General features: G+C 48.8%; 1 protein-coding gene across 2 annotated transcripts in view; it reads left to right on the top strand.

The window, feature by feature from the left end:
* Positions 1-12,895, top strand: part of CADPS (calcium dependent secretion activator) — a 221,572-nt gene that overhangs the window by 73,980 nt on the left and 134,697 nt on the right. For both annotated transcript variants that reach the window (XM_054216196.1, XM_054216195.1), the window contains exons 4-5: positions 7,055-7,135; positions 11,513-11,749. In XM_054216196.1, the coding sequence (XP_054072171.1) occupies positions 7,055-7,135; positions 11,513-11,749 (318 nt within the window). The remainder of the gene's footprint in view (positions 1-7,054; positions 7,136-11,512; positions 11,750-12,895) is intronic.

Below are 12,895 nucleotides of genomic sequence, written 5' to 3'. Positions count from 1 at the left end.
ATGTCCACTTCTCCTGCAGGAGATCCGTGCTGAGCACCTGGATGCCCTTGCCGCACCACGGGTACGTGCTGGTTGATTCGGCAGCGCTGTGCAGATGAGCAGGGGGTACCCGTGGGCACTGCGGCCGGCACCATGGAGGGCATGAGAAACCTCTCCCCGCAGTGCCACCAGCGCTTCTCTGGAAATATGCTGGAAATCAGCTCAGCTTGTGGGATAAGCAGCTATCCAAAAGGCAGCGTTTAGACGGGAGTTAATTCGAGGGTGGATCTCTCTTGACCTCCCCTGGTGAAACAGGTGCCGTCCCAGCGCCTGCCTGCGGATGTGATGGGCGAGAGCCCGGGCGGCTGGTGGAGCAGAGATTTATTGCGGTGTTATAAGATTCAGCGGTCAGGCGAGAAGGGGCCACTGTACATCCCAGGGAATATTTTCACCGCCGAGTGTAGTGCCACCCTAAAGCTTGTGAACCGTGAAATAAGATTTCTCTTAGAGAGGGAAGCGTCAGCTCTTGCCGAATTATCCAAGTCCCTTCTGCTTTAAATCACCCCCCCAGGACCCCCTGACTCAATGGCAGCGGTGGTTCATTAGATAACCCAGGAGTTGCCGGGATAACAGGAGTGGGCACCCATCCGCAGCAAACGACTGACAGTGTGCAGCTGCAGTTGGGAGCGACTGAATTCCTGCAGCAGGGCTGATTTTTACCTACACAGGAGCAAAATGGTGCAGGGCTCTTCTCCAGGAGAGGGGGTTTGTCACCTTTTGGGATGCTGGAGCCCCACGGCTGTGTGAGGAACTGGGGCTGATGGGAGGGGGAAATGAAAATTTTGGTGAAATAATAGGCGCAGATTGTATTTCCTTCGATTTAGCACAGTGTAAAATTCCCCTTGAAATATTCTGCGTGACTCTGAGCCTAAAAGATTGATTTTGGGGAAGGGACCGACCAGGGCAGAGGTAGCCTTGAGCATCTCTGTCATGCAGTGGCACCGGGAGAGCGGTCCTCCCGGGATGCGTGGGGATAGTACAGCGTTGGAGCGTGGAGAGAACGTGTCGTGCCACTTCCCTCTGGCTGTTCCAAAATCCTCCCTCAAACCGCATCAGCGACAATTGCTGAATCCACGGTCGCGCTGTGCTGATGCTGCCGGTTTTGCTGACCCGGGGAGGTGTGTAACACGGGGAAGCTGTTCTTGCTTCCTCTTCCTCGCTCCCATTTCAGATCCAAGGCAGCTGGTGGTCCGTGGGTTGCAATTTGCCGCTCAGAGGTTGACGTGTTGCCCAGGGCATTAGTGACTTACGCTACCGAGGCAGCTTAGCATCGTTCCCGTTCCCAATTCAAAAGGGAGGTCAGCATCCCACCTGCGGTCGAGGGAGGGAGCGCTCGGATCCTTCTCCGCTTTCTGCTTCAGAGACGTGGGCAGAGTCGGGGCTGCGGGCACCGGGCTGCCTCCCTTGCCCTGCCCTTTGCCACTCAGAGAGAATGACTCCATGATTCTGTAAGAATATTTACTGTCAGTGGGAAAAGGATGCTACAGGGCAATCCGTGACGGTGGCACGGATTGTGGCCTAGGAAGCTGTGTGCGGTTCACAGTGCCACTCTGCCCTGTCTCGTGTCACTTTATCTCCTAGAACAGTGGTTTTCCGATAAGAAACCGAGGGCTTTCATGCAATGAGTCACTTTGGGGGCCACGTGTTTCTTTCAGCTGGAGCACCCTCATGCTGCTGATGCCACAAGTTGTGAGTACACCTGGACTGATAGATTAATAATTAATTGATGGGGGCTTATGAATTTTTCAGTATTTTCTCTCATTGTGCGTCACAAAGCGAAACCACCTTTTATGAGACAAAGATCTCTCCTAAAGCCCTACATCAGAGCTGGAAAATTGTCACCCATATTGTGATCTTGTTCAGCTTTCACCTGCAGAGTGTTTGCTTTGAAATACTTAATCAACCATTTGCTGAGCTACAGAGCTCCCAGCGTGTCAAAGGATGAGCGCCTTGAAACTTTCTCTTTGAGGCTTTTGGTACCTATAACTGTACATGACACGGGTACTTGGCTGCGTTTATTATTTTGAGAGGACTTAAGCCAGGCTTAGGAAGGACACGAGTGGGTCACAGCTTTTGTCCTTGTCTGCCACCCCGGGAAAATCATTCACAAAGTGGGATTTTCAGAGCCCCCAGCTGCATGGTGGTGTGCTGGACACAGGGATGGAGACGATTAATGTTGGAGACCACCAAAAGTGCCCCAGCCAGGGCACTCGGTAGCAGCTCTACAGGAGGGATCGCCCGTCCCCGGGTGCCAACGCTGCTGCGGGGGAAATGGGCACATGTGGTGGCTGCGGATTTCATGGAGACCTGGACTAAACGCTTTCTTTTCCAGCAGGTGAAGAGCCATGTTTTTTTTCCATTCCCAATGCAGCGCCGAGCAGATTGCCGCAGCTCAGCGTTTGCTTTGCCAGAGTGTTTAAAATGTGGTTTTCCAGAACCCCGTTGCAAATGGCTTGTCCTCTACAGGATTGCGTGGCACTGGGGAGGACGGCTGGGTTCCCCACCGCCCCGGAACCTTTCTCAAAGGGAGAGGAGATACTTCCAGACAGGCTTCAGGAATGGGGATGTTGTGACTCTCGCCGCCCTTGCTGGGAAGCAGGGATGAGCATTAGCAGTGACTGGCAGGGAGGGATTAAACTGTTAAACGGTCCCAGTGTTTTCTGTCTGGGGCTGGTGGCAATTATACCAACAGTACCTGTCACGTCTACAGCGTGTGGTGTAAATGCCAGGCTGATCATGGACGGTCGTGTCTGTATGTTGCATCCTGTCATAAAACCTTGTGGCTTACAACGTTATTTCATTATAAACCCTCGTAGCTTACAGCAAAGTTATTTCATTATAAACCCTTCTAGCTTTCAGCAACGTTATTTCCAACAGTGCTGAGCTCAGACCGTGGCTACAGATCCCACACGTGTTTACGTCACCTGTGTCTGTGGGGAGCATGCCCCATCAGTACGTGTTTGGTGGCATGGCCACCCTTCTCTTACCCCCCAGCTGAGTGCTGCGTACGGCGTGTCACTTGTGCCACGGCACCGTCCCCAGGCTGGGTGGGTTAGCCCTGGTCACAGACCTCTCGCTGTGGCTGACGGCACAAGGGCTGTACCCTGCTTGGTCCCCAGGGTGGGCCTGAGGTGTTAATCCAAGCAAAACTGCTTTGGGCATAACAAAGAAGGGAAGTGGAGGGCAGCCTTTGCCGCCCCAGCATCGCATTTGGAGCCAGGGCTGCAATTGTACGTGGTATTTAATGGTATATGGCTTTGAGCTGGAGCTTTAATTATATAACATTTTGACTCCAAAAACATGGGAATTTAAAGTCTTCCTTAACACTGTTCATGTCCTTGAACTGCCTCCGGCGTTTCCCAGGGCGAGCGGAGGTGAGCCTGGGCTCCCGGCTTCAAAACCTACACGGCTCAGGGTGGGCGATAGGTGGGAGGTCTCTGACCCACCAACCAAACGGTTTAGGTGTGGATTTGGTGGGTGCCTGTGTGTCTTATTGCAGATCTTATGACTTAATTAGGTTGGTTTGTTTACCTCTGCTTCTGCCTTGCAAAGGTGTAGAGAGATTAACTTCCATCCCTCTGGGATGACACGAGGAAAAGTCTCGCTGTGAATTTGTTTCAGGGTCGTGGAAGCAAGGGAATTCTTCTGCAGACCAGCGGCTGGCTCTTACTGGCGATTAAAACTATGAAACGCGCACAATGAACATTTTTAACCTTTCTTTCATTTACTAGCGCCCATTAAAAATTATTCCTTATTAGCAGTTTATATGCTTGTCTCCTGCAAGATCTTTTTCTTGCAGTTGAGCGGTCACCGGGGGTTAAAGCAGGGACATGCCCTGCAGTGCCTTCGGCCACGGGCTGGCTGCCATGCTGGGCAGTTTGGGGTTCCACTCAGAATCTGATCTACAGAATATTATTTCATTTTTATTGTTTTACTTTAGCAACCGTTACACCAATGTAGATAATCTCTGCAGGGCAAGCAGAGAGAACTAATGCCGTATGCGAGTAGACGTATGAAAACATCTAATTTACCAGCAGGCAGTTGGGTAATGATCAGTTGAGAATTGCAAATTATGTACGTCATATATTTGTGGCATGCTGCTGAAGAAAAGCCCAGTGCATGTGACAAATCATATGTAAAGTGAAATTTATAATACTTTTCACATTTAATTGGCTGGGGCAACCTTATGATTTATATCTTTGCTTTATTCATAGCACACCCATAACATAGCCATAATGCAGAACGAAACTAATTCAATTTCTCTTTGACTTTGTAAATCATTTATATATTCGGCTGTCAAGTATTTGAATGTAAAGTGGGCATGCATACGGCAGAAAATAAATAGCTGATTCTCTAGTTAAGAAATTGAGTTTTAATGATATTAGGGACTGTGTTGCCTTACTTGAATGTTTAGTCTTGCTTAGATAGCACGCCGTATATTTGCCCCTTGCCTTATTTCACAAGGAAAGTATATTTTATGGGCACCAGCATTACTCTTTTAATGGCCCTATATAGTGTTATGACTGTGTAAAACGTTCTCGGCGTGTTTTGACGGCGGCAGGAGCCCTTCCCGGGCTCAGGAGCAGTACGTGGCTGAGCTGTTGGGCTGCTGCTCTGAGTCACAAGTTCCTGGCTGGAACGTGCCGGGAGGACAGGCAGGGACTGCAGGCAGGGGCTGCCTCATTAGTGCCATTCTGTACATAACAAGAAAAAAAATGTTATGTTGGCTTTGCTTTCCCAAAGATCAGTTTTTGCCATGGAGCTGTCGTGCAGAGTCATGGAAAATACAGCCTGGAAAGATTTTTGTTTGTTCGTTTCCTTTAAATACCAGGTTACCTGGCTTGGCATCACTAATTAACCTTGGGAAACCCAGCCCTGAAGAGCAATACCTTACCCACTCCACCACAACCAAGGAGGCTGCCCAGGCTGCTTGTGCCTCCTAAGAAAAATAATCTTTTGCAGTCAGATCTTTCCTTCACATGGTTTTTGACACCTGTGGCGTCACCGGAAAACATCTGCAAAATCAAGATAGTGCAGAAAGTGTGAGGCAGTTTGCTGGCTCATTATCATACCGCAAAAACAGCTCTCCTCCACAGCAGCATCCTTCATTTCTAAATTTAGCGTGTGAGTTATTTTGGGTAGTGTGTGATTAACCTCAATTACTGTAGCTCGGATGGAATTCAAATAATGCCCCCTCTTTCAGAGTTGCAAAGAAATGGAAATCTGGGACTGTACATTTCCTACCCTTTAATGAAGCAACTCTGAGAGATGCTTGCGCGTTAGTGGAGGTCAGCTGCATGATGCATTTGTTTGTGGAGAAATTGATGGAGGCAGGTGATTCCGGAAGGTGCTGGTGGTCCGTGGCTCTGAACTGGTTTGGGGATCAGGAATATGAAGATGAAGGCAGCAGGTTATGTGGTACAGCTGGTGTGAATGAGACGTGGATGGCCGCAGCAGAGATCACTGAAGCTTCAGTGGATTTGGATCATGGTCAGGACACTTGGTAGTTTTCCCGCTCGGGTTAAATCAGTAATGGAGGCTTTCAAAAGCTAATCAAAAATATACTTTCCCTCAATCTCAGCCATAATGAATGTCAGCTTTTTGGAAAATAATCAGTGGTGAGGCAATATGCAAATACCCGCCTGCACGCGTGCAGATCTCCACGAGCGTGTGCGAGGGAGGGGAGATGCAGGATGCGCAGGCAGACGGCCGAGAAGATGCAGTTGTGGGAAGCAGTGGGTCTGGGGGAAAGCGGCATGTTTCAGCCCAGCCAGGCAGTGCTGGCGGACGAGCTCCGTCATTTGTCAGGCTGAGAATCAAAACTTTTGTCATCGCTGTAGCTGTAACTTTCCAGACTGCACTGCACCAGCCGAGCCTTTCTTTTGTCAAGCAGTTTGTCTCCAGAGGAGGATAAAACCCAGGGAGATGGTTAGCGCAACCCCAGTCCAGCAAATAAAGCTCATTTATGAGTAGCAGTCAGTGGGAGAGCTGACCTACGGTGGCTTGTGGCAATTGCATTTGCTGGTAGCCAGAAGTGGCCGGTACTTTGCAAACAAAGGTGGCATTTGGATGGTGGAGCCAGCCCTCCCATCTGAAGTCATGGTTGCACAAGGGGGTGAACCAAAACTGTGAGGTTTTGCACCAGGCTGAGCTTGGGTTTGTGCCTCGGTGGAGCAGCACCGTCACGCCCCCGCTGCCACGCGTTTCTAGCCTTCTGCTGTGGCCAAAATGACCCCGAAGGAGTCTAAAGAGTGGTTAGACTCTGGAAAGCAGCTATAAAATTGCCACTTCATTACAGCAGCTATTGACTTCTTCGGGGGCTAGTTTGATTTTGTGCTTTTTTGTTGTTCTGTAATTTATGTCTGTGTATTCCTGCTAAAAATAACAGATCTGCCCCGAGTCCTGCCACTGGGAAACAGCTCGCAGCGGTCACCGTGCCTCTGCTGCCTGTGCTGTAATTGCGTGCTTAACTGGCAGAAACAACATTTTACCCTCAGAAGACATTTCGGGGCCAGGCAGATGCCGAACAGTGACCCACAGGGCTGTGGGCAGTGTGTTGCGCAAAAAAAAAAAAAAAAAAAAAAAAAAAAGAGAGAGAAAAAAATCTCTGCTGAAGGGTACAGGAAAACTGATTGTGTGAGTTGGGTGGTAGCGCAGGGATGCAGCAGTAGGGGAGAAAAGGGAAAGAAAATAAGCAAACGCTTTTGTTGTGCATTTCTGAGCTGCCTTCTGTCTTTTTCTGGGTGGCAAGCAGGGACAGGGGGTGTTTGTCTTGGTGATCTGGAGCTGCTGTGTGTCCTGCCCCAGCACAGGGGGGCTGTGGCTTCCGAAGCACTGGAGAAGTCGTAGCCTTCTGGGGGGCACCCCACTTCTCTGGGGTTCAGAGGGCACTGCCCCTCTGCTATACTTAATTGATAATGTAATACAGATGGTCAGCCTGAAGAACTGAACTGCTTTGAGAGGGTGCTGCGTTGGTTAATTTTTCACCTTGATTTGCTTTTTGTTTTCCATACAGCTGGACAACCCAGACGAGCAAGCAGCACAGATCAGACGCGAGTTAGATGGACGTCTTCAAATGGCAGAGCAAATTGCAAAGGTAAAAAAGAAAAAAAAAGGTCTTCCATATTAACAAGCTCTTCATACAGGAGCACATAAGTAGTTTGATGCAGCTCCCAGGTCTGTCCTTCCCTCACAGGTTTCTTCTCCCGATAATCACCACTTAAAGATGAGCAGATTTTTAACTACAAACAAAACAAGTGCAGATGAAGCTGTGGTGATGTGCATTTCTTGGAATGTCTTGATGAGCTGGGACAGTTTAGGTTCCTGCAAAATCACTTATGAATCCTCTGCAGCGGGGAAGAAATTGTCCTGAAGTACTCCAGTGACATCTGCAAGCGCACGCCTGAGCCCTCTTTGGCAAACTGACATGCTAGGCAGTGAAGTGGCTTGATGGCATGTTAAAAGGAGCCAGGAATTGCCCTGATGGGGTTTTTGCCATTCACTGGGCTGCTGGGAGCCCCAGTTCCCTGCCCATAGATAGATGCTGCCCCAGTGAAGATGCTTCAGATGTGCCGTCTCAAGCACCTATACGCACTGCACGACAGCAGTCAGGTTAGCACTGCATTGTGCGGACATCGCTGCCGTCCGGAGCAGCAGACACAGGACCCCAAACCAGTTTTCATAACTAACAGTCGGCTAAAGTCCCCAGAGTAAGGAGACATCTCCCTAGGAGCAAATCACACCCTCACACAGTGCAGATTTATGTGGCCTCCTATAGACTATAGATGGAGAGAAACCCTGGATCCTGTTGACATCAGCATGGCCGAGATTTTATCCTTGCCTCTAATCAGATGCCCTGAGTCACTGATAAAGCCCTAATGGGGCTGAAGTCATTGCGAATGATCTGTCTGACTGTTCTTGATAATCAAGAAACCATTACTAGACGGAAAAGAAAAAGGTCTAATCAGAGAGACGTAGCTCAGGCTGGGGACCTGCCTTTCAGCAGCAGTCCTCCTGGCACAGAGCTGTGCCAAATGGTGGGGTTTTAATGAAAAAGGTAATACCGGAGCTGTTTGCGACCACACTGAGATCCCTGGGTGTGAAACACAGAGCACGATCATTTCTGGTCGGGCGATAGCAAGGATGCTGGTAGCTCCTGCGCAGTCACTCCTCACTAAGGTTTCTGTCAAACAGCTACAGTCGCTACGTCTTTGGGGAGGCAGGTTCTGTTTTTTCCCCTCTTCACTGACAAAAACAGTGAGGTGGCCAAGGACCAGGTGGCCAAACGATGGCGCAGCAAAACAGCGAACTGACCGCAGCGCCTTTGTTCAGCCCTTGGCCCTTTGCCATTTTATCGTCAAGAAAACCTACAGTATTTCTTACTCGTGGCAAAATGTAAGCCCCAACGCGGAGCGCTGCTGCTCCGGTTCCGAGATGGGTAGCCAGGCACTGGGTGCCAGAATGAGATTGCCTGGTTTTGTTGTTTCATTTTCTCTTTATGGTATGTGGGACAACAATACGCATGGCTCGGTAGCAGCCAGCAGAGGCTGCGGCTTCATGAATTATTTTTTGCAAATGAGAATTTGCCATTTCCCTTTCTCCCGCGAGGAGGCTGGAAACAAACCGTGGCACAGCTGGCCCTGGGAGAGACAGTCAGGGGAAAGTCCTCAACATAACCTGACATTTCCCCGTGCAGAATTCAACCTTCAAAATGCAGCTGTGCAGCTTGGAGGGTGGTTTAGAGTAAAAGTGACTTACCTGTGATCCAGTTGGCAGGTATTGATATTTAATCTCCTTCACATTACTGCTGCAGGCCTTCTCTCCAGAATGTCAGATCCCACCAGCCTACGAGAAACCGTTAAACCATTGTTCTTTCAGACGCATGAATACCATCTTTTGGAGGCATCCAAATGACCTTTTGAATCCTTCTCTGTATCCTCCTTTCCGGCCAAGGCTATTTTCCCTCTAGCATAGGGCAGGTTCACAATTCAGCTCGATGAAAGGGTAGCATTTCCAATTTTATCTCCAATTTGCAGCTTTTAACGCAGATTTGCTGCACGGGGAGACTTATTGTGCTTGTGAAACCAGCCCTGAGGTGGCCATCTTGGAGATTCCATGCTACAGGCAAATTAATGCCTTGTTAATAAATTAAGAAATTCATGCTAGGACATTTGTACTTCAGAGGCAACGAAGGCTAACGGGACCTGGGATCTCAGTGTTGCAGAATTGGTAGCTTTGTAAGCCCTTGTCTGACCTGCTGTGTGACACCAAACAAGTCACCGTGCACGCCAGCTTTCCTTGGTGACCGGTTCCTGCACCTGGGAACCAGGGCACAGCTCTGGGTCTTTTGACCCCCTCGTGTGCCCAGGCGAGTGCAGCCCGGCACAGCACAGGTGCAGCGTTAGGCAGAGTCCCCTGCTGAGACTTAGTCCATCACAGCACGTAAGCCCAGCCGTGGCGCCAGCCAGCTTGAGGATCGCTCTCAGAGTCAAGCAGATGTTTTAAAGCTGAGTCTGGACGGGCTTTTCACTCTGCGTGTTGTACTTTTCCGGCAGCTAAATGAGAGCAGCATTACAGCTGAGAGCTCAGTGGTGCCAAGGCAGAGGTGTGTTTTTCTCTGCAGTAGCAAGTGCTCTGCTGTCCCATGGTGCCTTTCCCCCCTCGCAGCCACCTGGTCTCAAGGCCAAGGAGGAACACGTGTAGGGGCAAATAAATGAGACCTTGTGATGCCGCCAGAGCAATATGTCCATCTGGGGCTGGACCCACTCTGCTTCAGCCTGCTGGACTGGTCATTCCTTGCAGTCTCTTAACTCTGCTTCTCTCCATACTTGTCCCCATTTCTGGTCCTCTCCCTGCTTCAAGTACACGTGGAGGTGACTAGCATCCTTTCTCGCTGTTGTCTGCATCCCTTGGTTGAGTCTTCCTCCAGACTTCCCCCAGCTCTATCTCCAGTCTGATGGGTAACTTGGGACCGCTCCTGCAGCTCTGCGTTTCCGTCATCAGACCCAGTTCCAGTTATGCATCACTTCAAACAAACTGGTTTTAGCTTTAGTATGAGAAGTTGCTGGTGGCACACAGTCTCAGTCCTTGCTGCATTTCTGAAGAGGTTTGAGGGGTCAGTGCCAAAGTTGCAGTCCCTGGAGAGACAGATACAAGCAGGGTGAAAAAGCAATAATGTTTGAACATCATTGCTTCAGCAGTAGTTCTCAAAATCTACAAAACAGTTGGCTTGGTTTTTTTCCTAGGGGTGGCTTGCTTGCAACTTATGTAATTCATAGACAATAAACCAGACTGATTAGGTAGTTTGTCTTATGCCAGGTCTAATTTACATGAGGGAATTGCTTCCCAAGATTGAGACTGGAAACAGAAGACTGTATTTTAACTGCTCGGTACGAGTGCTGCTGTGAGCTTGTATTGGGCAAGCTATTGAGGACTGATGCAAAACTAGTGCGGTGGGGTACTTTTTCATCAGCCTGATGACAGTCTTCTAGAAGAAACATGACCGTGTTTTCTTTTCTAGCATACATTTTACGAAAACTGCTTTTTACAATATTATGAATTACCGCTAAGATACTTTTCACATCAGCCTCAAGTTCCCGGGCTGCAGACGCTGCCTTGCTGTCGTACGCCTTCAACAGTCTCTTGTAACCCACGGAGACGTTCAGACCCTGAGCCATGTTCAAGGCATGGGCAGAGTTGTCAGAAGACGTAGGGCTCCGGCCAGTGATCCTAAGGGAGCTGGAGCATGGGCAGCAGTTCACAGCTGAGAACGCACACCGGGGAACATCACGTTTTGCTCTCACTGTCACCTTTGGTTATAATGTTTAAACGTCCTCTTTACAAGAAGCAGCACTGGAAGGTCTCACAGTGAAAGGTGGTCTTGCCTGGAGGGAGACACGGGCTCTAGCAAGTAGTGGAAAGTGCGTTTTATCCCGTCTTCCAATTGGGACCATGAATTCCTGCCCACGCATTGCTGAATTTCCCTCCTTGGGCTCCTTTCACACCTAGAAAACTAATGGAGCAACTGCTCAGAAGTGTTTTAAAAAGATCTGGCACATTTGGGAGACTGGAAAACAAGTCTCTAACTGTCAGCATCCTTTGAATCATGTCAGCATCCTTTGAATCATTAGTAAATTGCTGTCAATCACAAAGTTCAGCTGAGATCTGGCCTGGAGTGTTGGTAATTGTGAATACATATATATGAAAAAGGCCATTTGCAGATAGAAAAATGAATGAAATGCAAGTGCATGCAAGAAACAGTAAAGTTGGATAAGTACCAAGCAGTAATTCTATGGGAAGCTAACAATAATGTTTCTACATTACACAGGGGGAAGCTGTAATTTGTCATCTGGTTTGTGGGAGTTCCCTGCTCACAAACCTCTCTGCAGATGCTCCTGGGGGATTCTCCCACTGCAACAAGTGGTTGCTGATTGTCACCGCAATTCATTCTGTTGTTTTTGTTTCCAAATCCAAGGAGCGCAAGTTTCCGAAGTTTGTGTCCAAAGAAATGGAAAACATGTACATTGAGGAGCTGAAGTCGTCTGTCAATCTCCTGATGGCAAACTTAGAGAGCATGCCTGTGTCCAAAGGAGGCTCCGAGTTCAAGCTGCAGAAGCTGAAACGCAGTCACAACACCTCAATAATTGACATGGGAGAAGAAAACGAGAACCAGCTTTCCAAGTCGGACGTCGTGTTGTCGTTCTCCCTGGAGGTAAGCTTCACGCACACGACAGCGTGCAGTTTGTGGGAATAAAAATCCCAGCAGCCGACTTCTGCTCAGTTCACACTTAAGTTAGACGGACAGAGATCAGTAGAAACCACTTTCTGATTTCCGTGGGGAGTGGCTCCTCTCTGAGTTACCAGAAGCTTTGCCTGGGATCAAACACTCTGTCCTTTCTGGTGTCTCATCATCTTGTTGGAACAAACTGAATTAAACCGTCTGGCATTTCCTGCTGATGTATATCAAATGGCTCAGAAATCTTTATCATTAACTGACCTCTTCATATGGCTTATTACTCAGTGTACCCCAGTGACCCTGAGCCCGTATTGTCCCCAAAACCAATACAATAATGCAAAACAATGAATACCAGAGTGTTTAATTGTTGCCGGTTAGGGATGTCACTGTATTTCCCTGTGAGCCTTGCTTCCTCTTTGGAGAACTGTTAAAAATTGCTGGGGTTTGAATGCACCCAACAGATTGGTGTCCCATTGGTGTGGAAATACTGTGCCTTTGCTGGCTTGTCCTTTGCTTTGGGTTGAGCGCTGACTTTCTGCTCAGGGCTGTGTCGAGCAGTTTGTCCCTACAGCCCAGGTGAGGCAGGGTGCTGCAGGGGACCCGCCGTTACCTCCGACACAGGCTGTCTCGGTCCTGGAAGCCGTGTTGCTGCAGTAGCTGTTTTCAGCCAGCTTAATTGTTCTGCGCAAACATATTTGTGGTCTAGGCAACACATTTACTCCAAGGAGTCATCAGCACACCCATACAGAATTGTTGTTGTCTGCCAACGAGTGGGTTTATGTTACATTGTCAAAATGTGGCAGGATGGGGTCAAAAATGTAGGATGGAGAAAAATCAGAAATTTCTATTTTTTGCATAGTTTCCTGTTTATTTCTCTTCCTAAGGGGTCTCTTGTTATATATATCATGCTAATGCAAAACTTAACAACACCGGTCGTCCAGTCTCAGAGTTTAACTCATTAGATGTCTGAAACCATCTTTAGAACGTTCAGTTCAGTCTTATTTAAAAATCGGGCTATGAACCCCGAGACAGCGCCTTCAACAGCAGCATCAAATAGAGCCTGACTTCTGAGCGTTCCTGTACAGAGGAGCAGGGAACAAAGCACTAGACCTCTCTGTTGGA

Source organism: Rissa tridactyla, chromosome 10, assembly GCF_028500815.1.
Source record: "Rissa tridactyla isolate bRisTri1 chromosome 10, bRisTri1.patW.cur.20221130, whole genome shotgun sequence".
Taxonomy (NCBI): domain Eukaryota; kingdom Metazoa; phylum Chordata; class Aves; order Charadriiformes; family Laridae; genus Rissa; species Rissa tridactyla.
The sequence above is the reverse complement of the archived record's forward strand: the minus strand, read 5'-3'. Positions and strand labels throughout refer to the sequence as shown.